The sequence below is a fragment of the Oxyura jamaicensis genome, chromosome Z, assembly GCF_011077185.1.
Source record: "Oxyura jamaicensis isolate SHBP4307 breed ruddy duck chromosome Z, BPBGC_Ojam_1.0, whole genome shotgun sequence".
NCBI lineage: Eukaryota > Metazoa > Chordata > Aves > Anseriformes > Anatidae > Oxyura > Oxyura jamaicensis.
In genome coordinates this window covers 21483392-21509715 of record NC_048926.1, presented here as the reverse complement: position 1 = coordinate 21509715, position 26324 = coordinate 21483392, and the positions used below count along the sequence as shown (strand labels likewise).

The window sequence follows — 26324 nt, the reverse complement described above, 5'->3', positions numbered from 1 at the left end:
TATCAGTGTTGCTGCTGAGCTGCTCACAGAGGGCAAGAAAAAGGTAACGTGAACACTGCCACTGTTAACACTGCGCTCACTCCACACAACACCCAACGTGCATGAAGAGGACGGTTTTCATCTTTCGCCGTGGGCATCAGCCTGGATTTGGAAAAATCAAGCAGATGCAGGGGCAGAAACCACAGTCATACCCTCCTCACCACGTGCAGACCTTCCTCCTTTCCTCTGCACCCAAACAATGTTGCACAAGCACGTCCTGCCCTCAGGACGATGCCCTAATTCTGCTGGTGACTGTGAAGCTGGCTAACTCAGCAGGGCATTCCTGCACTTCACTTCTTTGGATGAACATTTCTGTCCAAGTTTTCTCTGTGCGTGGTGCTCGGTACACCTCTCCATTACTTTTTCTGCTGCTAATAACCTACAGTGACTTAATTTGGTGCAAGAACCCTCCATTGTGGAACTGTTTTAATTAGTTCTCTGATTTGTTAGCAAACTAGGAATACAGCCCACTTTTTTTCCTGTTGCAGTGCCACTTCATCCATTGCTACAAACAGCATGCTGGGACTGCAAGGACACAAAAACTCCTCGGTGCTGTGGGAACTGGCAGACTCATCAGGCGTACGGTGAAATTTTCTGCTACAGTCCTAAGGCTTGGCCCAGCTGTCAATGTGGGATCAAAGGAAAACTGATACATGAAAAATGTAACTTCAGAGAAAAATAATCTATAAAACACTATAATAATTGTTAACATGTCACCAGATTCTATAAACTTTGAAGAAAACCGCTGTTCACTTCTGAAACTCGTGACACTGTATTAGTCACTGAGCCATTGTAAGTCATACTACCTGTTCCTTTGTTGTACTATTTTTGCCACAGAATAAATAATAATTAAAAAAAGGTTTAAACTTTGTCATAACAAGTGAAAGGAGATCAAAGCAGGCTGGTGAATGAATAGAAAATACTGAATCCTCTCACAAACACAGTAAGCCAGCATGCCATAACAAAAGAATCACAATAAGTCTTCCATCTCTATGCCAGACTTCATCCGCTCCCTGGCCAAGAAAGTCAGGATTGAATTAAAAAAAAATTAACAAAAATTATGTCCAACTTCCAAATATTCTCAGCTTAAATAGAAAACATACATACTATGTTTAAATTGGCAACGTACCCATGCAATTTGTTCCTCAAAATTCTTAATATGTTATTAAAAGTTTACATGTTGTTGAACTGCCAGAAAGCACATTTACATCTTTACAATTGCCTCTTGCTCTCACAAACAGTATTCCATTATATTTTTCTAGTACACAGCTGAATACAGCAGCTGTGAAACTCAGGAATGCCAGCAACCAATTAGGCTGGCATAAACCTCGTCTAGCATATAAAGCAAGACCAAGCTGCAAATGCTAAAAGCTTAAGAGCCAAATCAATCTGCAGTGGCTGAAGGCAACATCCTTCATTTCTGGTGTGTTTTCTGGAGCTGGTATGAAAATCTGAAATGTAAACGTGTTCATGTAAACATGAATGTGCATAAACTAAAAAGAGCAAGTGATTACAAAATGACTATCTTCACACACATTTCAAAAACAAAAGAAAGAAGTCCAGCCATAAAGGTGATGCACCGATTCTTCACATTTACCGTCCCTCTCCTCATGTGATTAGAATTCACATCACAGGGAAAACATGTTTTTTTGTTTTTTTTTTTTTTTTTTTTTTTTTTTTTTTTTGTTTTTGTTTTTTTTTTTTTTTTTTGTTTGTTTTGTTTTTTGTTTTTTTTTCTTCTGGAAAGTAGTACATTGCTTTAGAACTCAAAACTGACAAAAAAAGTTATTTGAACAGGGCATTATTTCTGTAAATGAGTTCTGTCAGACAGTGCACAGTTTACCTTCTACAAACTAGAGCATGCAGAAAACAATGCTGCAAGTAAAAAACAATGCAAATATATGTGACGCCACCTTAAATACATTTACAATATTCTCCACTTTATTGATACAAGTGAACAACATGAACTTTTACATTGCTTCTTTTCCTAGTCATCTTATGAAAATCTTAAAAACAGAAGAAATAAAGCAAACGAGCATAAATTTCTGCAGAAATAGCAGATAAAATGCCTGTACTGTAAGAACTACCGATGCAGAAAAAATGTTTAGGAAGAAGCAGCAAAAGCAAATAATCAGGGTAAATCAAACACATTAACCTATCCTCACCCTAGTTAGCAGTGCCAGCTGGTAGAAAATCCCAAGAGGTACTTAGATCTTTACCTCTGAGCAAACTCAGTGTTTTCTATCTGCAAAACTTCTTGAAAATCCTACAACTCTGAAGCAGTGATCGATTTCAATACTAAATCCATACCCTTTTTTCATCCTTCTGTTACTTTTCACAAATTTAAATTACCAGCTGTAAATATGAGTTGGTGTTTTTGGAATTACAGCCTTGGCTAAAGCACTGGCTAACATGTGACCCAAACCACTCTGTTCTCTCAAGTGACTCAAGAAATAAGGCTGGTGAAAGACCACAGCCTTCCCCACCCTTTCAAATAATTAGGGTGTACTGGCCTAAAATGACATTGCATTTGTACTTCTTATGCAGAAGTTTTGTGCAGTCTTAGAAATCTTGTAAGACCTAATACTTAAAACTTTACACACAGAGCCTAGATCAGGCTACTGAATGGAAAACTTAATAATCTGCACAGTGACCCTCTCATTCCTCCACCCCAAAACAGCAGCAGAACTTTAAACCACAGGGATAACCTACCACCACCAAACAATTGTTTAAGCTTTGCTAGTTCAAAACCAGGCAACTCTTTTTACCAGGCTCAGGCTACAGCCATGCCAATGGAGCCAACATTCAGTAAAGGAAACTCAGAGCTTGTTACATCCTCTGAACCTGCCACTTCTTTAGGAACACAAATACATTACATTAGCTCAGACAGTGGTCTGCTCAGATTAGTACAGCTTTTCCTAACTGCATCAACAGTAGATGTTTCACCGACAAATACAAAAGTATGGTACAAGTTAATGATGACTGTAACAGAAGTTACCCATTGCTTAAAGGACTGCAGTGGCCATTTGCAAAACATGACATGATTTTACTAATCATGTTCACAAGGGACTAACATAACGTTACCTCATCTACAGACACCTGGATATAGACAAAGAACATATACATACACATTTCACCTTCACCCTCTGCCAATTGATATTCAAAACTTAAAATTGGAAAGAGTAGAATTTCTCTCACTCTCTTTTGGAAAGAATAGAAATGATAAGTTTGACATTAAAAAAAAAATAATGTTTATGTACATTTAGGCATGAGGTTGTGAATCAGGAACCAGTGTATAACAGAATGAAAGCGCTCCAAAACATTTTTACCTGTGCTATGGGCTCACAGGGTTTTGATGGAAGAACCTTCCTGCTCTTACAGAGCTCCAGGAGGAAAAAAAATAATGCTTTATCCACCCAACAACATCTATAGCCAACATCCAAGAAAAAGTCCCAAGGAAAAAGACAATCCCAGTGTAGATGTCCCCAGTGATGTTACCTGTGGATGTGTTCCCACTTGCTTCATCAGTGCTCACAACTTCTCTCCCTGCACTAGATGGACAGTTCTTCTGTTAATTCCCCAGGGAAAACCCGGCAGTAATTGACAGATGTTTCTTTCTCCACATCACTAAGCATGCTTGATTTTATTATGCTTCAAAGTCTCATTTCTCCACATACAAGCAGCCCTGGTATAATGAAACATCTGAACCTTTTCAGTTATCACAATCTACTTTAATTCTCTTTGTTTCTATCACAAGTTATGTTTTAGTTTTGTTTTATTTCATCATACAGGTGTTTTATTTTTTGTCATGTAACACTTCCTTGTTATCTTGGCTGTTATCTCAGTTATGTTACCATACTGTCACTAACATATGCAGTACCTACCTTGTCTCTAAAGCAAGACCTTAAATGCTTAAAAAAAGCCACATAATTTTTCATTACAGATATATTTCAATATTTATTTTTTTGTGAATGATCCCAAGCTACAAACTCATTTTATTTTTTAATCACAACAAAACCTGAGTATTTCAAATGACAAGCTTGTCTTGATGGCATATGTTGATCTCTGTAAGCCTCTACAACATATCAGATAAGGATTTGGGGAACAAAAACTAACATTAAACAAATCAAGTTTCCTGTATCTGTCTGTATATTCCAGTTCTGAATTAAAATCCAACCTAGTCTGCTCTTAGCCCCACCCAGAAAGCTACAGAACTCAGAAGAAAATCCCCATCCAAGATATGTATCTAATTTGTATGGAAAGAAAAAAATAAATAAATCAAACATCTGCTTTAGAAAAACAAAGTTCACAGATCTTACTGACAATCCACTAACAAATGAGAGAAAGAGGAAAAAACAACCAAAGCTCACATGCCACTGAAGCATGTGTAGCACTTAGCTTCAAAACACAAAGAGCATATTTCATGTCCCTCAAACAGCAAACAGGACACGAGCAACTTTTTGGTCCCCCTTGCGTGCAACATCAATAACCCCTTCCACACCAACCACTATAATTCTACTTACTTAGTTTAGCTGAACTTGTTAATTGCCTGTATGTGTGCACCTCCTCTAAAGACACTTCCTAGAGCTGCATCCCCCTGCTGCTGTCTCAAAGTTTGTGTTTCTCTAATAGTTGTTAAATCACCATCACCAGTCTTTTCACACTGCAATTCACTGTTGTTTTTTTTTTTTTTTAGCCTTTTTTTTTTCTGCTGACCTTTCATTTTCCAAGCCAATCTCTAATATTTCCCTTTACATACAAAGCAAGCTTCTTGTGGCTACCCCAGTTAGAGAAACACTGTGTTTTTCACTTCTCTTCAACAAGGGCCCAGTTTCTCTTGGAGTGTAGAACTAAGACTCTTGCAACCATATTTCAAAACACATTATTTCACATTAGTGAGCTCCTCTGAAAGCAGTCTTGACTTTGTTTACTTACAGAAGCTACAGCTGCCTGTGAAATCAATGGCAGTCACCCCTCTGGCTTCACTAAAAGAATGAGGAAGAACTCACCACTGCAGCATCCAGAAGCTACAGCTCCATATTGCCTCCGTAGGTGTCAGCGTCAGAATGAGATTGAGATTTGTTCCTCAAGCAGCTCAGTGCATGAAGCATCATATCACAATGGGTAACAGATGCACTGATATCTAGGTATTTATCAGCCAGTTATCTCAGCTGCACCATGCCAGTCATCCTACCATTTTTAAAAGCCACCAAATCCTCCACATAGAACAACCACAGAGAAAGACATTTGGAAGGAAGCACCTGTCCAATCATCTAACACATACTACTTTAAGTCCTATTAAAACAAACAAACAAAAAAAGTAAAATAAAATAAATAAATGAAAACACTTTAATAAGATGAATTTATTTCCCCTTCATGTTACTAAGCTGCGCATCCCTGCTGTTCATCCTGGTGGCAAATGGCACTAGCACCTCACTGCCAACATATGCAAACTTTTTTCTAGATTACACGTGTTCACAGCTGTTTAGTACTCTGTACTTTATTTTATAGCTCGTACAAGGACACCTGTACAGGAATGCTGAACCTATCTGCATCTGTCTCAGCCCAAACACCCAGCCCTTTTTCAACACTGCCAACCAGGGTGAAGTGTGATATTCAACATACAACTCCAGACTGCAACACTCACCGCCAAATTACAGTAATAATGAAATTGCACTCACTTTTCCCCTTGCCAATTCACACCGGTGGTCCACAATTGCTTGGTGATTAACTAGAATGTCAGGACTTTTCTCCTGTCATTTACAGCTTATGAATTCCCAATTTGTAGCAAAAGCACTTTTATTTTGTGTTATTATGTTTTATCCCAGTTTGTTCCATAGCTCATAGTCTTCCTGCATGATATAAATCTCCACAGAGTTGATACTCCCACTCTAGCATAGCAATTAAGTTTCCCAAGAACAATGTTACTTTTTGTGTTAATGCCAGCCAGTCCCAAAACAGACCACAGGAAGTGTTACAAAGAAATTAGTAGGTACACCACCATCATCTTTCTTAAACAGGTGACGACTGTATTAAATTTCACCTGAATAATTTATCTTGCCTTACAAAACATTTTACTGAAATTCAGAGAAATATATGGATTACCTTCAATAATGTAACAACCTTCAATACTAGCACACTGGAACAGGCTCCCCAGGGAAGTGGTCACTGCACCGAGCCTGTCTGAATTTAAGAAGAGATTGGACTGTGCACTTAGTCACATGGTCTGAACTTTTGGGTAGACCTGTGCGGTGTCAAGAGTTGGACTTGATGATCCTTAAGGGTCCCTTCCAACTCAGGATATTCTATGATTCTATGATTCTATGATTCTAGCAATGCTATGCAAAGCCTCTGCACTACCCTGACCACTTCCAGGACACTTGTCTGGTACACAAGAGACCAGAAGCGTATCAGCATCTGTCCTCCATTGCTTGCTACTACTTTCTGTTGAGCCACCCTGAATTACAAGACTGATTTGATTAAATTTGTATTTACCCCACTTTTCAGTGCAAAATCAAGCAAGGTGAGCTAAAATGACTCCTGAAACTGATGTTAATGTAATGGCTGATTGCTCCATCAGCTGGAATTCTTTTTTAGAGAGGCTGTGCAATCTCCCTCCTTGGAGATCTTCAAAAGCTAGCTAGACATGGTCCTGGACAACCTGTTCTGGGTGTCCTTGTCTCCTCCAGAGGCCCCTTCCAACCTCAGCCATTCTGTGAATCAGTATGGGCTGGTTCGTGTCCATGACACCCCAGGACAGCATGTTTCAAGACAGACTACCCACACCTGCAGCAGCGGGTGTTCTGCGCAGGTCCCTCGGCTGTGCCTACGTTAACAAGCGGGGTATGGCAACAGGAGCAGAGCTGCAAAGCAAAGCAGGTGGTGCTGAGGATCCCACATTCACACCGTATGTTCCAAAGGGACTGGGGGAAGTACTGCCACAGACTAAACACCAGGTGTTGGAGTGCACTGTGTACGTTTAAACTGGAAGGTGCGTTCCAGAAAGGGTGCATCCAATAGGAATGTAGCATGCTCCAAGGCTACTTTCGAAGTGAACTAAAGCATACTACAAGGATGTAAGGGATGATCAGAAGACGTATATCCAAAGTTAGTTCTGGATCCGAACTGAAATGCTTGTATAGGCACATCCCAGTGGTCTAAGCAACAGATCTTAATTTGTTATGGTAACTCACGTTGACCTATACAAAAACAGAGAGAAAACTGCATTGTAGCCTCCCACTGTGATGCTTTTAGAGCATGAACATGAGTGTATGCTGGCTGTCCTGGGGTGTGCAAGAGAATATGCAAGTGTGATACCTACTGAAATACAGAAGGGTTGCCCAGTGATAGGCAAAATGATGCAGTTCAGGTCTCTTCTCAGCAACCAGCCAAGAAAGCTCAGGAGTCCGACGGGAGCTGGGTCATCTGGTTCCCTTCAGATGGGAGCCTGGAAGTAAACTAGTATGTGTGCAATGACAATGGTCATGGTACCCGAATGCTAGACTAAAACGAGGTGCAGTACATACGCAACCAGAACACTCGGAGCTGTGAAACACTTTAATCCTCTCTACAAGAAGATTACATGCAAACAAGTGAGAATGAAGGAGGGGACCGGGAAAGTGAAGCCATGTGTTGTAGCCTTGGTTTTGTTTTGTCTGTTTAATGAGACAGGCTTTTCAAAACATTAGCCAGAAATTTACATGTCATCTTCCAGCCTGATGTTCGGTTACAGTCCAAATTACACCAAGCTCGGGGTCTCATCCTTTGGCAAGAAAGGTTTTTGGGTAGTCAGATGCCGCAACAATTATGAGGAAAAAAAGAGAGTGCACAAAAAGGTAGCAGATGAGCTTTGACACAGACAAAAGAAAGATAAAGCACCCAGAGAAAAATAATCTAATTTATGGAGACACAATGCTGAAACTGCAGCTACAAGTTAAAACTCAAATAAGAGATCCCTTAAGATATCATTCACCGTTCTGTAAAATCATAGATTCAAAATGCAACTGCAGAAAAAAAAAGAAAAAAAAGTAAATGAAATATTGACCATCATCAAGTAGCTAAAGAATGAAAGAAAGCGTCACTGTGAAACACTAAGTAAAACCTTGCTGTACCCACATCCTATCTACTGTTTGCACTAGCTTTCACACCCCAAAAACGATGTAGAGGAATTAGAGAACAACAATTAAAATGATGAGGAGAATGAAACAAGCAGAGATTAATGCACCTGAGAATGCTCACCTACGTGGAAAAGGCCACAAGTGGATTTGGTTGAGCTTCACAGTCAGAAAGGACAAAATGAGTAGAAACTGTTACTCATACAAAGCCTGCAAGGCTAGAACTAGAAGCACTCTCTTCAAGTTTTAGGCAAATAAAAGTAGTAACACATCTGGCTATGCAGCAAACAGCGAACTTCCAGATCTTGCTTTCACAAGAGATTTATGAGGCAGACAGGGTAAACTGCTTCAGAAAAGTATTGAATAAATGCACAAACCGTAGGTCTGTAAATGGATATTTAACAGGACTATGTGGAGTTTTACTCGTAACATCTCGAATGCAATTCTGGATACTGGGGAAAGACAAAGGCATCAGTCAGTACAGATGGCTAGGCGGGTCTGCTTTCCCTGAATTGCCTCTCCTACTGCCAGTGGGCTAGACAAACTATGGGTGTGATCCACTGGGGCAGGTTACAGCAGTGGTTAGCATAGTTTAAGGGGATGAACCCCAACAAGACAGAAATACTTCACAAACTTAAAAAAAAAAAAAAAAATCTGCTCTCTCCAATTTGAATAAAAATCTTGAATAGAAAGAAAAACAAGTTTTCATTTGCTTTTCGTAAAGCAATCCCATTCATTTTGTTCCACAATCGCGTGAAATCCCCATTCCTAACTGTAGAAACAGTCCACACCAAAACAACAAAAAAAATACCCGTTTTCAACATTCACACGAGGTTTTCCAACTCCCACTGGCCTACTTGAGCTCCCTTAAATTCTCAGAGTTTAGGAAAATTAAACAATTAGAGTTGTAAATTTCATTCAAAAGAGAACAAGACATTAGCATATGACATTACAGTATTTCATGTCCTGTATCATATTTTTCTTTTACTATGGCTGCGTAAGTGAAGGTTTTCATTCAGTTAATGGTAATGACATTCACATCTTTTCTGTCACTTGACAACTTGTAAACAAGTTGTAGGAATAGTTCAATGTCTTCTTATGTCTATTTTTTTAATTTTGGAAGACAACATAATTTGACATCTTCTTGCACATTTAGTCAGCAGTTCCTTGAAGTCCTTTAAAACAATTTTGCAGGCAGCTTCCTTAAAATCTTTTTAAATTGCTCGTGAAAATACCTGTCCAGAATCTTTCATTGTATATTTTTACAGATCAAAGTCCTCCGTGTTCAGTATAAATTTCAATACAGTTATGGTATGTCGGAGTAAAGGCATATTCAGCCATATCTCTCTTTCAAACAGCACTGAGGTTTAGAGGTTGTAGATTTTTTTTTTCTCACTTTTCTACAACAGGATTTAAGATTGTGGTGGATTCAAATAGCGTGGTGGATACCCTCTGCCAAAAGACTGAGATGATTTGGCCGGTGTTCCCCCTCCCATCCCCCTTCCTCGTTTTGTTTGTTGCCTAAATAAATAGCAGAGACCTCTTTTTCATGATGTTCTCTGCTTTCTCTGAAGCTAACAGTAGCTGCCCAGAAACAATAGCTTTTTGGATCACACAGAAGTTTTCTAGCAGCACCTTATACAGATGATTTCAACTGGTATCATTTGCCCTCTCTGACCTACCTGTCAATATTTTTTTCTCCCCTTCTTTTACAGTATTACATTCAGTAAGAATATTTATCATAACTTATTATTGAGTTGCCAAATGTTGTTCCTGATTAAAAGGCATTTTTCATTTCATACGTGTTTAAAAGCCTGTATTTTAGCTTTATCTTAACAAGGTCCTAGAAGTTCAAGATCAAACCATTAAATAAACTTGGATAATATTTTAATTCTTCTGTGGTTTGATAAAAGCTCAATGTAACTTAGAAATTTTCAGATTGTGACTTATATTCACCCCATTCATCACCACCTGAATTCCTATTCTATTCAACTGCCAAGAAAAACTGGAAAGTCCAATTCATAAATACTAAAGCAAAACTACATATGGAACTTGTAAATATAACCCAAAATTGAATCAGTAAATTGGAGAATTGCAAAATCTAAGTGTGCTTGTGCTTTTCAAAATGAATTCATTTCTACTGCCTTCTTCCTAGAGTCAGAAATAGAGTACAGATATATTGTGGATTTTGTTTCTAAGGAGAAACCTTTACACAAATCTCTCTCCCTACTCCCCTCCACTTATATACGTATTTGGTGGGCAATTGGAAGGCAATTCTTAACTTACTAGCCCATCAGGAAAAAAAAATACACTTAAAATACTCATACATGGGATTATGTAGAGCTTTCAGTATCAAATGAGAGCCATGGTGAACTCGAACTTGCACTTGACTACAAAGCTTCAACTGAATTAATGATAACTTGAAAGCAAAATAACATTATTCTATGGGAAAAGCATGACCACCCATTGCTAATAATGCCACCAAAGCCAAAGATTCATTGTTATAAGCAAGTTACCTTACTCATTTTATTTCTACCTGGTACTGGACAATTGCATTTTACAAAGTCCTGGAATTATCAGTGTTGCAGATAATACAGGCAAGGAACAAGCAGACTTTTCCCTCTACAAGTATGGGAAAGTTTAAAGTTGCTAATGCCACATGCAACCAAAACTGCCACTATGTAAAAACAATGAGCTACACTGAAAGCAGTGTTATTTGAATAAAGAACAAAAAGTTCCACTGTCACATTCAAGCCTTTAAGTAGCAAAATCCCTCATTCTTCTATTTCAAGAGTCAAACATAAGATCAGACTCTGTTGCTTAACCAGAGGCCGCCAAAAAAAAAAAAAAATGGAAAGAAAAAAAAAAAAAAAAAACTAACAGAGTAGCTTAATTGCTAAATTTAACTGATACCTCACCTGTTGTAAAATGCCATTTGAAGTTCTGGTTAAAAGCACAGTTACACAGTTACTTCCAAGAACCTCTACTGACTCCTTTACACTAAGCAATTCTAAAATTATCTTGGGTTCCTAGCAACATAAAAGAAGAACTGAATTTAGACTGTAAAAGTAGAGTTATCAAAAGTCTTTGAGGTATTCTCTGTTCACGTAATTCTCTGTTCAGGTCACCACAGACATTAAAAAATATAAATAAAAACTAAGCATAAGTCTGAAAAATTAATTCCCTTTCCCAGGAAAGGTAATTCTCATGCAGTTTTGCAATTTTTCACAGTGTTACCGCTTTTTGTCCAACAGATGTAAAATCTAGTTTTAAATATTCAGCAATAACTAAATTCAAAATTAACTCTACAGAACACTCTTCACCGGAGAAGTGGCAATACAACCATCCTAACACTCTCCCTATCAATGGCTGCTTTTTCTCCCCATAAGAGATTAACAAGGCACAGAGAAATAAGGGCAAAATACAAGAACATCTAGCCCCACGTTCTGCCTCCAACAGTGGTTCTACTTCAGAAAAGCATTCACTGAGATAAATGTTCTTCACTAACTTCTACCAAAGCAGTAATTTATGGATTTTCTAAGCCAAGAATTGTCCTGTTTATCATGATACTTTTGGGGATAGGAACAAAATGCATTTCCAGGATATCAGACACAGTCATTACTGTTTCCTAGCTAAACACATACTACAGAATTCAAAGCGTCCATTACAGGGGTCAAAGTCGTAGGAAAATCATGTCAACCATCTGTCTATCTCTATATTGGGAACAATATAGAGAGCTGTTGGCTTTTTAATTCTTGGAGTGAAAATAAAAAATAGTTCTGAAACAAGAGTATAGCAGTCATGAATATTTTAAGGAAAGGAACGAGGACAAAGGAATGGAACGCGATTGAACATACAGAAAAGAACAGTTTTGTGGATGTAACTCATAGCAGTTTATGACAACCTACACCTGGATTACCATAGTTTTAGTTTCCCAGCCTCCCTCCCTGCAACACATTCAACTAAAAACTAACACTGATGCAGCAGGCAGACAAAAGCAGCCCAGATTTAACCATCTTAAGCAGACATGGAATCACACCAGTAGTCAAAATTACTAAAACTAACTAAATTGTGCTGAGTGTCTAAAAGTCTTAATTCAGTATAAAATTCTCTACCAAAAATAACAGAAAAAATGGTCCAAACAATATAGCTAGAAAAATACATTTTAGTTTCTATGTTCAGTTCAGAACTGAGAACAATTTAAATAAAATCCCAAATATGAAGTCACAATAAAAACTAAAGGTTTAGAATATACACTAGCATGCATTTTTTTGTCCTACTAGAATTATTCCATCCAAGATACTAATAAGTAATGCAAGAAAGTACACACTTAGGAAGAGACAAATGGTAAAACTGGAAAACAAAGATAAGCTTTCAAGCCAGCAAAATAATTGGTCATATACCTGAAAGCTTGTTCATGCCTTTGAAATAAGAGATAATAACAAAAGCATATTACAGCTCCATCAAAACTTTTCACCCTCAATCTGAAAATGCATACTGAAAGCATCTATTCATACAGTCAACTCTAAGTATGCTACTGAGACATTACAAGGAATTGACTATTAAAAGTAAGTGTCTTCTTAAAAACTATTTATTTTTAAATTACAAACCCATCCTGACTGCCCATTCGTTTTGTTTACTGCACATTCTCACTGCTGTACAAATTTAAGATGGTCTGGGTGTCCTTGCTGTGGACTTCCGTATCTTAGTTTTATATTACACTGGAAATTAAATTTAACTCTAAAGAGCTAACATGAACCTTTAACTTACCGCGACTGCATTCTTTTTTCTCTATTGTGTAAATTCATAGCAAACACTGTATTTTAGCATTTGCAATGGGTTGGCATATATATTCTCTTCCTGATCTCAACATGGTGAGCATGACAAGACAAAACAATAAACAGTAAGACAGGAAAAAAATCAAAAAATAAAGATTATACTCTATGATGTAAGCAGTAAGTGACTTAAAAGGTACAGCTTAAATGAGAATAAAGAAATGAAGAGAATTCACTCCATTCTGTTACTTATTTCCCAAGCACAAAAAAAATCACAATGGCACATTCCACCGGTCAATCCAATGAAAATACCACAGATTTTGTGCTCTAGGAAAGGAGCTCATCTGATAAATACTCCATACTGTTCACTCAACTTTTACAGGCTTTGAGTAAGTAGATATATTCAAAGAACTCAAAAGGCTAATTCATCCTCTAGAACAAATACAGATACCTTTTCAGTAACACTGCTTTTCACTCAGACATGACCTCTTTCCATCAATTCATCATCTTTTCCCACCTCCACAAGGGGTGAAGCCATGCTTGGTGCCATGCTGTCAAGAAGCAGCATGACAAAGTCTTGTTCATAAATCCATAAGAAGAAAACAGGAGTAAAACTGGGTGCCGGCAACAAACCACTTACAAGGAGTGGGTAGAAAGAGCAATAACTTTACCTACCAAAAAAAAAAATGTAAGGGTGTATTTCTCCACAACACAATGAGATGAAGGAAAGAAAAAAAAAAAAGAAAAAAGAAAAAAACACCAACCACACAACACAAGCTATACGATCCAATGGCTATACACAGCTCTAAAAGACATTATTACCAGTACGTAATTCGGTACTGAACATGGAACAAAAAGATGAGAAGACTCTCTGAAGATTAGCATTTCAACTCTTGTCATTCAAGAACTATTTATGCAAAATATAGAAGGCCTACATAAATATCTGAAAATCTGCAAGTTACAGTGAAAATCCACTTACTGAGTATCAAGAACAGAATGCTTAAAAAGTGATTTTAAAAAGGACACGGCAAACTTAACATGTCTTCCTGGTCAAGATTTCTGTAGGAACAATCCTCAGAAATTGGGTGTAAGGAGATGAGCACCTGCACTGGATAAGTAAGCCTAAACGCTGGACCCATTAGCTCCACCAACAATGCCAGACTTCAAGTCCCATTTGTGATCTGGCCACTAGGGAAGGACAAAGACACATTGTGTCAAGTATGGCTTACATAGGGATTAGGTAATTGAGTCAAATGATTTAAATGGGGTAACAAAAAAGTCTTAGTCACAGGGAAAGAACAGATATATGTCACCAAAGGAAAGAGTAAAAGCACATTACCATTTAAATCTACCCTCAAGAGCTTGTTAAACTGGGTGACTACCCAAACCTCAACAGAATTTTTATAGCATCATTATACCTTCTATCTTGCCATAAAATCATTACTGCTATTGGGAGCTGCACATAAATGTCAAGATCATCATAGGGGATCACCCAAAACACAGAGGATGGTGTAGACACTCAACATTAACAAACATCAGTTTCATGCAAGTTGGGCTTTGAAGAAACGAAATAAAACAAAAATCACAGCCCTTACTGTTACAAAAATTTAGTCTGCTCTGTATTTGGTTACCATGATGTTTTGGCATGCGTAAGGAGAGAGGAGCTGCCGGTAGGTTTTTGAACTAGATGGATTATCTTTGACCATGACCAGTTTCAGCTGCTTCAGAGACAAGTAAAAAAAAAAATAATAATAATTCCTAAGTAGGCAATTACAAAATAACACAGCCACGGGCAAAATTTCCTCCTACCTCCCATCAGTTAGAGGTTACTTAAACTACAGGCTCCGGTAGAACAGAAACTACCTTTTACGATGGGTGGTGTATTTTGTCTAAGCTTTGTTACAGAGCTGGGTGTTCCTATCATCCATACCAACACCCTCCCTAAAATTCTGCTAGGCTTCCAGCATCCATGTCCTATGGTAATAAGCTCCACATGAAAACTGTTCCAAGTTTATTCTCCTTTCTCAGTTTTAAGCTTTCTCTTTCAAACACTGGTAGTTCTACTGTTATTCTACTATGAATAATAATAATAGAAATGAACACAAGCTCGCAATCTTTCTTTTTCATGTGATATGATGGTTAATCTGTAAAAAAGAAAAAAAAAATCACCCTTTTTCTTTTCCTGAACTTTCTGTCAAATCTTCAGTCACTTTCCTCAATTACCAGAAGGTCCTTTCTCCTCATCTGCTGCTTTACTTCCGACACAGGGACAACACCACTGTATTCCACCCCTCTCCAAATGAACAAATATGTAATTAATTTCTCTGTTCTTCTAGGTAGTAGTTCAGATTTGCCAAGATGGAGAGGATAGGAACAGCCTGAGGAGGAAATTGGCAGAACACAACTGGACTGGAAAAGTAAAGGGAAAATACCAATTAGCCTGCCGGAGGTCTGCAGGGCATAAGTCAGATTTATCCTATAAAGACTGAATTTATGGGGAAAAAAAAAAAAAAAAAGACATTCTTCTTTCTCCAAGTAATTATATAGGTCTTTGTCATCATTAAATGGATAACACACAAGACACGGGGATGTGGGGCTAAGTTCACTTGCAAAGCAGTGGGCTATTGTTATTTGGGTAAGGGGAATTCATCACCAGGCAAATACCCATATCTAGACCTGAGAAAGGTGCATCTTCTGGACAGGAGGAACCACCCTCACAGCTGATCTTGCAGCTATGTTCTGGCCCACTCTCTAGCTCTTCTGTGTGATATGGCTGATTTTTACCTAAAACGAACAAGTTCTTTCCTGTTTCCAAGACAGATTACCAAGGCATATTTCAAGTAACATAAGTAAGTTGTACTTAAATAAGTAGTGAATTTCAGTATCAGAAACGGTTATTAAAAGCCAAAGTAGGTGACCACTTGATATGCTCTTACATGACCATAATGAGTTATCCCATGTAATTATAACTGGAAATATTATCTGTTACTCTAGACAACATTTATACCAATGTTTACCCACTGAAGAAAACAGATACACAGCAAGCAGCTCTGCATCATCAGTCCTTGAAAATGTTGGGTTTTATCCAAACACTGTTTTTCATATGTTTTTGGCCACGAGCTCTAATAATGCTTTTCATTTGTAGAACATCTATATTCTATTCAGTCCTATAAGAAATCTCTCACTTTAACACTTAAGCCTAATTAGAACTTTTCAAAATGACAGAATATGTAACTTTTCTTTCCAGAATGTTCTGGTCTCATTCTCGCAATTCTTGTGTTTTAATTGTCTTTGAAATTTTGTTGCAGCGAATAAGGATGACTTTTAACAGCAATGCTTTATTTAAAAAAAAAAAAAAAAAAAAAAAAAAAAAAAGAGCTAATATAAACATAAAACTTTATATTTAAAGAAAAAATAGAGTTATCTGGAATTAATAAAGCTTTGTATTCAAAAAAAGCATTTAGTGTAACTGGTGGACAGATGGGAAAAAATGCATACTTATTAAAATGACCCCATTAACAAAATAGAACTTTATTTTATTCATCAAATGAACACATAAATAAGGAGATTTTAAAGAATTATTATACTTACCTCTCAAAGCATAAATTTAGTTTTAAAAAAGGAATTCCTACAAAAAAGACTGTGTGGGACAACACACCAATCAACACACCACCTTCTCTAGAAGTTTCTTAGACTGTTTTAATTGAGCTTTCAACCTGGGGTGGCTGGTATGATAGATGGCCCTGGTTCTACCTGGGATACAGGTTCCAGGTTGGGCACATCCAGGTAACACACTCTTTCTGAAGGAGAAGGTCATCCTTCACAGCTCCACTTTCTCCCAGCCACACATTTCCTACACACAGATACTGTTGGGGTCACAGACCCTCTGAGAATCATCTGAACTCCCTAATCCTGCAGAAAACTACCACATCCAAAAGTCCGCAAATTCAATGCAATTGATGAATTAAATCATCAGGATAAAATGACTGGCTGCAATGGATGCAAGATGGAGCTCCTAAGAACAACGTAACTGGCAAAGGCATCTTGTTAGGTGCAGACAGATCAACCTTGATTGCTTGTGCAACCACAGCCCATGGGTAGCCTACCTTCTGAAAGGCAAAGCAATCTACATACAATGTAGTGTGGGCTGGCCTTTGGTATTTCTCTCAAAATGCTCTCTTCTGCATACCTGGTGATCCAGCAGCCCTGATGGAAAACAAGAAAACATCGCAATAACCAGGACCCACGAACGCTGGTACAACACTGCCGTGTGGCTGCTCACATGAAGACCAAGGCAATGCAAACGCTCAAAACCCTACAGTCCGCATGACTGGTGGGACGACAACCCCTAGTATATTGCTGATGTGTAAGATACTTAACGCGCTACTTCACATACGTGATACAGCAGAGTATGTGAATTGTTAACAGTAATGAAAATACGTATTGTTATGTTGAAGAGTTACTGTCCTCAATTCTAACTTTAGATGTGAGCAGAACCCTGCAGAGTGGCAAAAAAAAAAAAAAAAAAAAAAAAAAAAAAAAACAGCAAAGCATTGTCATGTCTTATTGTCCAAAGAATATACCAAACAGACAGTAACATGTATTAGAAGTTGATGCAGGCCTCAGAAAAACAGTTTTTCAAGTTGCCCTGATGAGGTTTTCTGAAACCTCAGACAGAGATCTGCAGGAGTTATGCAAATAAGTGCCAGACCTATCCGATTCTTCACGTGACATACAAGCCATTAGGCACAAATTGAGGGGTAAGGTTTAATACAGCGTCCAGCTAGCAGCGAGCATTTGATTTTTATTGTAGGGTTGAACTGCACTATGGGACGTGAGGGAGACGAGCTGCATAAAGACTTGCTGCTCGTTTCCTGCCTCACGACAAAACCACGCTGACTTCAGCCTTTGACCTCCAGGTCTCTCTTCCCTAAAAAACGTTTGATTGTTGTATAGCAGGATGAGGAAGGGGGGAGAAAACAGAAGACCCTCCAGAGCGCGCCAGCAGAACCCCACCCTGGTTCAGCAGGTTCCGGAGACCTCAGGAAGGCCGGGAACGGGTGACATATCCCCCCCACATCCAGGATCCGAAGCCACGGGCGACCTCCCTGCGGTTCAGCCCCCGCCAACCCCCGCACCCGAACGCACAGGAGGAGCTGGAGCCCGCCGCGTGCTCCCTTCGCGTGTATCCCTGGGCAGCACCGGGCGGGCTGGGGATGCCGGCTCGGCCGAGGGGCACGGCGCCCGCCGCCCCCAGGCCTTCCGGAGCGCAGGGCCGGAGCGAGGCAGAAGTTACCCCCACCACATCCAGGCCTCCCCAGCACCGCGTCCCCTCCCCTACGCCCCCTCCTCTCCCTGCCGCCCCCCGCCCTTATGGCGCCCCCCCGCCGCCCGTCCCCGCCCCTCCCTCCCCGCGCTGCCGCAGCCGCCCCGTCCCCAACGGCCCCGCGCCCCCGCCCCTCCGCCCGCGCTCCCCCTGGCAACCGCAGCGCGGCCCGGCCCGGCCCCTCCCCGGCCCCGCGCACACAATGGGCCCCGCGCCGCGCCTCAGGCGGCGGCACCCGCACGGTCCCTGCGGCCGGCACGGCTCGGCACGGCTCGGCACGGCTCGGCGCGGCCCCTCCCCTCCCCTTTCCCTTCCCTGCCCGCCGCTGACCATCGCTGCGCTTGATCTCCACGTAGATCCCTATCTGGATCTTGCCGAAGTTGGCCGCTGCCATCGCCTCATGGGGCAGCCGCGGGGAGAGACGAGGGCAGGGGGAGGCGGGCGGGCGGGCAGGGCGCGCACAGGCGGCGGCGGCACCGACCGCGGCGGCTGTGGGAGGGGATGGAGGGAGCGGGAGGGACGGGGGGGAAGGAGGAGGGATGGGGAGAGGGAGGGAGGGAGGAGGAGGAGGAAGAGAGAAAAGGCGCCGGCCGGATACAACGGGCGCTGCGCCTGCGCGGCTCGGCGCGGCGTCACGGCCGACGGTCGTCTCCTCCTCCTCCTCCTCCTCCTCCTCCTCCTCCTCCCCCCCCACCTCCTCTCCCTCCTCTTCCCCCTCCTCCTCCCCCTTCTTCCCCTTCCCCTCCTCGCCTCAGGGGAAGGGGGCGCCGGCACCTCGGCCCGGCCGCCGTCCCTGGGGTACCCCCTCCGAGGGCGGTGCCGAGGCTCGAGAGGCCCCCTTGGCGTTGCAGCTCCTTCCCGCACGGCTCTCCCGCCGTCACCTTGAGCAGCAGCGACAGACCGCTGAGCACACAAGCTCGTCGTCTTCGCACGGCAGAGCCCGGCGATTAAAAATAATCCCCCCAATCCGCCCGCAGCCGGTAATACCTCAGGAAGGCTGTCACCTCGACACCCTCCCTGAGAGGCGCAGCCCCCCAGCCCATCGCCCTCTCTCCACAGGCAGCTTCTCTCCTCTTTCTTCTCCGTGCTGAAATCAGAGCGAGTGAGAGCCAGCAGTTCATGGCTCCCAGTTCCCGCAGGCTGTCAGTGCACTTGTACATAAATAAATACATCCCCGAGACCCAGAAGAGGAACTGGCAAAAAGTTAAACAGCAAAGACTGTCTTGCACAACTTGGTTGCTATTTATGTTGGCCCTGAGTGAGGTAAACCACCCTCTTGGTGAACTGCTAGGGAAAAAATAAATGATGAGTGAAAGTTTGACACTGTGGTTTTTGTTGTTGTTTGTTTTTAGTCTTAAAAGCAGCGTCTCACTGTCTTATCTTTGCCTTGCCCAGCTTCAGTTGTTCTCATGAGAAATTTAGGTCCACATCTAAATTGCATTATTCATGGCGGGCATCCCTTACTACAGCTGTGCTGGAATTATGATCCTAAAGGCAGCAAGAAAGGTCCAACAAAACTACATTGCTTTTCTAGTTTGGCCAATATCCATCTGATTAAGACCATTGACAAACACAAAGAAATACCACTTTGAAAAAGATCTGATGCAAGTAATACGATGCTTTGAAGAAGGCCTGTTCTAATTATAACAGAGATAGTGATATGTATGCTCTTTTTAACCCATAGGTGTTTTTGAAATAAAACCAAAATATGACAAATGTTTTAGTCTTTTGTAAAAATTAGGCAGAAGTTAACACTGAATTAAAAATAGTTGTTTTTTTCTACTCACTATAAGCCACGGCATTTCAGCGATGTTCACTGAAATTTTGTAATGTTCTTTTTGCACAATTTCTACTACACAGACTTATATTTCCACTTTGTCTTGCATAAGTACCCTTGTCACACTTGGATAGCCACTTGCTTTGTCTCTGTGTAGCTGTTAAATTTACGATCAATATAATTGAACCTTTTCTGATATTTTTCTGTAAAGTAAAAACAAAAATATTCAGATTCTTAGATTAGATGCAGAGTAATTGGAAAGCACCTCATTTGAAATATCTGAATAAGAAATAATAAGTCATTTATTGTACTATTTGCTCTGTCTTTCCTAAAGGTTAAACGGAAAGCTTTGATACGTAACTATATTTTTCTGGACAATGATTTAAGTCCTGTCACTGCATAAATGGAAGGTTAGTTTTATGCATAGGCCATCCCACTAAGGAAAAGAAGCTCAGTCTTAGAACCATATGCACAGCCGTAAGTATTTATAAAATCATAGTCTAACATAAAATAGAACTTAAATACATATCAAATCTAGAGTTAATCCTGAAATCTGTGATGTGCTTTGGCCTTAGTCCGGAAAATTATTTTAGAATATTCCGAACTTTAAATAAAAATTTAAAGCTGACACTTTAAACTAAGGCCCCAAATTATTATTTTGTTATTTATTTATTATTTTTTTTACAGTCTGTGACAACTGAGATATTTTCTATTACTATAAAGCACTCGTGGAGGCTTTCATAGAGCAAGTCAGCAATGATCAGAAAATGCTTTTGTTCACCTGGAGAATGAACAGCAGTAGTCATTAACACATTTGAGTATTGTTAAATTAGGGCAAAGCATTAAAGAAAGTTGTCTAATGCAAATAAAGATCTCTAATTGTTTTGATTTGTTTTAAATCAGGTTTATATCCAAAACTGTACTCCTGAATACCATTTTTTTTTCTTACCTAATGTTCTAAATACATATCTCTTTTTACATGTTCAATTAAAAACACATACTCAATCCAGAATTAAATAGGAGATGCCTCAGTATGTGGTGTTCTTGACAACACACACAAATAATAAAATTACTGAAGCTTTGGCCTTCAGTTCAAAACTTTGGCTGCTGTTGGATTAGAAAGATATCAAAAGTAGTGGGAAATGATCGTTTACCAGGTATGTTATGTCTGGTAGCAGGAATTCTTGAGTTTTCAGCAGACACTAGTGTCTGCCTGTATTTCACGATTACAACCACAGTAATTAAAATTCTTTATTTATTGTATTTTGATGTCCAAATCAAGTTATGAATACCAGTCTCCCTCTTTGATGCCTTAAAAGTGATTGATTAGTAAATATTTAAACTATTTCACACTATTAGTGAATTATTATGATTAATGATATCACAAGTTTGCAATCATATATATATATGTGTGTGTGTTCTCTTTTTCATTCTCAACTTGGAAGTTATGACTTCTAGTTGCATAACTGCAGCAGGTATTAAACATGTGTGCAGGGCAGTCAACAGTTAGGTAAAAGGAGCATGTGAAAAAATCAGCTACATATTAATACACATGGAAACTGAATTAAAGACAAGCCACCATAATACTGTAACTTCTCTGGTCATCATGATAACCTCTTTTAGTACGTAACGGAAGTGCAAAATTAATAATAGATGCTTTTTTCTACTTGAGAATCAGTAAATGCACAAGCAGTGCCCGAAGCTGTCTGAAAATCCAGTTGCCCTCTTAGGCTGACACCCTTTTTGTCCAAAAAGATGAGTGAAAGCAGTAACAGATGAGCTGTCTCACAATTCCCTTCCTGCTCTTTTATTTTTTTTTTTCCTTTTCTTTTTCCTTTTATGCATCTTTTCATCTGTATTGCATTGCTATTTAAAACTACCCCCTGCTGGACACAGCACTTCGTGAGTAATAGCACTGTACAATGCTATCAGAAAATGATAAAAAGAGGAGAACCGCCTTACTTGTAGAGAGGAAATATTTTAATGTATTTGCCACTGCTTTATGAAACATAAAAATCTGGTTTTTGTGTAACTACATCTGAATGATAAATTGTTGCAGTAGTCAAACTTTGTATAGCTGCCTTACTGGAGAGTCCAAATGTTCTAAATACGTCACTCAAAATCTTCATAACCAACCTTATGTCTTCCACAAATCCACTCTAAATTCCACTGCATTAAATGCCTACTGTAAGATTCTGCTGGTTATCTTCAGAAATGAAACTGATGACTCATTTAAATAACAATTATTTTGGGATTATACTTAACTAATTATATCTTAGAAACAACATAGATGTTTTGCCTTTCTGGTTTGAACAAATATGCCTGAGCATTACAGTAGTATGTCTGTAATACAGAATGCAGGTGCTGAAATTGTTACAAAACTCAAACACACTTGCCATATGTCAGTTGCACACCTTAAAAAGAGCTGTTGACAAGACAGAGATATTCATGCCAACATCAGAAGGTGTTCTTCAGCAGTGTTTTTCTAACAGAACAAATTCAAGCAAAAGCTTAAATTTTCTCTTTTGGTCACTGGTGTTATCCCTCATCACTCTGATACCTTCTTATTTGGCTCTTCTAGTTGCCTTTCAATATGATCTCTAAGGACAGATTTTCCAAAAGCCACTCATTTGCATGAATGGGTATGCAGAGGTCTGCTTACATGTTTTCATTATATTCTTCTTTTACTAGAGAATCCTTCTAGCAGCACACATAAGGCTGACATATGGGTACATGATCAGACCAAAGACAATAAGAAAATGAGGGGCTCATGGACCTCCAATGTTACCAAAAACATCACTCTGTATACAGAAGCTTTGGTACACTTTGATGAGTTTGGAAGCTCAGCCAAAAATATAGAGAAAAGAAATTGTTGCATAAATTTGCCCCTAAAACAAATGCACATACAAAGATAAAACTGAAATTTCACTTATGGATTTATTATTCCAGTATGAGCTGCATTTGTAAAAAATATCTACAAGGAGAAAAATAGCGCATTGCTAGATACTGGATTAAAAAAAAAAAAAAAAAAAAAAAAAAAAAAAGTGAAGAAGTATGTGAATGCATGCTGATCTCCTCAAAGCAAAAGATGTGAAAGAAGCAAAATACATGTGGGTAAAGCACTCTTCCCTCTCTTACCACGACCTTCACTCCTGCTCTACATCTGCAACTGCAGTGACAACATCTTTTGCTCTTGCCTATATTCATAACAGTTTGTGTACGTTGGATGAATTAATCTTAACATGTAACTAATCTGAAAATGGCAATCTGGAAAAAATGGCTGGTTCAAATGTCACAAATAGATAGAAGTGCTGAAAAATTACAAAGCTGGACACACTTACTGCAGTAGGCAGTGTTATGGTCACCGTGGCCTGGCTTGTAGTCCCAAAGAGCAGGGCACAAACCTACGGACAACAGGCTCATCTCTTATCTTCTCTTATTCTGTCCAAATGCTGTTGCCGAGTGTCTGGCCCAAGGCAGATATGTATCTGTGATCATATTTCATTATGTTTTTCTATTGATTATATGAAACACAGGCAGAATTCCTGAAAGACAGCAAGCTACTTCAGAAAAATCATGAGCAAAAGCAGATGGACCATGTATCTGTCCAAGCCTCCTGCTGCCAACAGATAAGACCAGAACAACTATGCTATGGATATTTGCTCTTCATCCTGCTCCTCTTTTCTTTTCTCCTATCTTTTCATTCTGCAAAAATATTAAGGGAAATCTCAAAGGGTCTGTATTAAAACAGTGTTCCAGTTGGACTTATTCAGCTGAGTGAAAAATACACACTTCTACCACCTTCTGCAACCCAATGCAACTTTTTGCTCAGAAGGAAATATCCTGTGTTGTATTGCTGGTGAAAATAGTTTTAGCATGAAAGCATCTGCCTTGTAGCTTAATCTAATGATTAGATCCCATCCTTGCCTTGCTAATAAGGCTTCTGCAGCAAGTCATATAGACCTTGTAAAAACAATGGCTTTTTACTTTCCCTTTAAAGTTATTCTGGAGTTTCCTATAAATTTCAGCACATAGCATTAGCAACAGCAGGCACCGAAGGTATTTTTGTCCTAGCACAACATATTTAAGCACATTTTTATTGTGGAATTCTATTTCATGTAAATTTTCAGCATGCTTGTTTATGATTTTATCCCCTTCTAATACCCTTTCATAAATGTAGTGTAACCTTTGTGTAATTAAATAGAAGTACTTGTGTAATTCTTGGGCAACACCCAAACAAGTGCTGGGCATGGTGATGCACTCAGAGAACAAGAAACTCAGTGTTGAGCATGCCTCCTCAACTTGCAGAAGGGAGCTGGAAAAAAAAAAAAAAAAAAAAAAAAAAAGAGAGAGAGAGAGAGACCTATTGGAAGTTTTTTGTTTTGTTTTGTTTTATTCTCAATCACGAGGCAGTCTGAACCTAAATTCAAACTAAAAGGATATTTTAAAAGCAGACAGTTTGCAGGAGGTCAGTGGGTTTGATTCCACATATCCTGGAAGATAGAAAGCATATGAAATAAGTACTATACAACAGCCATCCTAAGCTTTCTTCTAAACACTTATACAGACCTCTGACACTACAGATCCTTCTGCTAGCACCATGGCTGTGGAAATGGAGCACAGAGAGGCATGCTTGCCAATTATAATGATGCATAATTTTGAAAATTAAAAATAGACTTTTTTTTTTTTTTTAATCAAAATCATTAAAACAGCACTCTTTATCCTTATCCTTCTGCAAGAGAAAATTTGGTGCAGTCAGGCATATTTTGAATCAGGCAGGCTTATATTTTGCCATATAACATGCCTCAAATAAATCTTCTACAATGAAAGGAGATTGTAAAAAATCATCACTACCAAATTATTTTCTTAAAATTCAATCATCAGGTAATTTGATTAAAATATATGTGTACTCTTGCTTAATAGATTTCTTGGAAAAAATAAGAAGTTTACTTGCAAATGTATGCATGCATGTTTTTATCTTCAATAATGTCAAAGAAATATATATATATATATAAAAGTTTAAAAGTTTTATCGGTTTTTATATCCTTGCAAATCTGACTGCATATGCTATCACTTCACTTTAGACAAGATGGGAATGATATATGCACATTCTTCTGTTCAGTACTGCTTCAGACAAATTAAGTTGCTTACATTTATCATAATAAAGATGTGCTCAAAATATCATACAAAGGCTATTTAGCTTTAGAGAAATCTGATGTGTTATGAACACAGCAAACCTACAGTTTTGTCCTTGAAGTAAAAAATAAAAATAATAACAATTAAAAAAAAAATCCCTGACATTGTAATTACTTGTAATAATAAGAAAAGCTAAAAGTTATTAATGTCCTGTCTTCTGTTGCAAGCCATCCCATATATAATTTTTATATATTAATTAAAGAAGTATTTTCAAACTTTTTTTTCCCCCGGGGTTTCAGAAATGATGAAACTTACAAGATAGAATAAACCAACAGTTTTTCAGTCAACTGTCTTACTACTTCTTACTTTGACAAAGCAATTAGATGAAAATACTAGGACTTGAAGAAATTACTGCAAGTATCTTCCCTGACAAAGTAGATATTAACCCCAATACAGTTAGAGGTGAAATGATACTGAAATTGAGGATTCCTTTACATTTAATGAATCAGAGAATAAGAGAATCACAGAATGGTTTGAGGTGGAAGGGACCTTAAAGATCACTCAATTCCAACCCCCTGCCATGGGCAGGGACACCTCCCACCAGACCAGGTTGCCCAAAACCCCATCCAGTCTGGCCTTGAGCACCTCCAGGGATGGGGCATCCACAGCTTCTCTGGGCAGCCTGTCCCAGTGCCTCACCACTGTGAAGAGCTGAGTGAAGAGCTGATTCCTAATATCTAATCTAAATCTACCCTCTTTTTTCTTAAAGCCATTCCCCTTTATTCTATCCCTTCACTCCCCAACCAAAAGTTCCTCCCCAGCTTTTCTGTAGGCCCCCTTTAGGTAATGGAAGGCCTTCTAGAAGGTCACCCCAGGGCTCCTCTTTTCCAGGCTGAACAACCCGAGCTCTCTCAGCCTGTCTTTGTAGGAGAGGTGCTCCAGCCCTCTGATCATCCTCATGGCCCCCCTCTGGACTTGCTCCAACAGCTCTATGTCCTTCTTCTGCTGCGGACTCTAGAGCTGAATGCAGGACTCTGGTGGGTTCTCACAAGAGCAGAGCAGAGGGGGGAGAATCACCTCCCTCTCCCTGCTGGTCATGGTTCTTCTGATGCAGCCCAACTCACCCTGGCTCTTTATAGTAGGTGGTATGGATTAAC

General features: G+C 39.4%; 1 protein-coding gene across 5 annotated transcripts in view; it reads right to left on the bottom strand.

Moving 5' to 3' along the window:
* KIF2A (kinesin family member 2A) overlaps positions 1 to 18722 on the bottom strand; it is a 54784-nt gene extending 36062 nt beyond the window's left edge. For 3 of the 5 annotated variants that reach the window (XM_035309042.1, XM_035309044.1, XM_035309043.1), the window contains exon 1: positions 18585 to 18722. In XM_035309042.1, the coding sequence (XP_035164933.1) occupies positions 18585 to 18648 (64 nt within the window). In that variant the 5' untranslated portion in view covers positions 18649 to 18722. The remainder of the gene's footprint in view (positions 1 to 18584) is intronic. The other 2 variants (XM_035309041.1, XM_035309045.1) reach the window with 1 other exon arrangement.
* Between the last annotated feature and the right edge of the window lie 7602 nt (positions 18723 to 26324).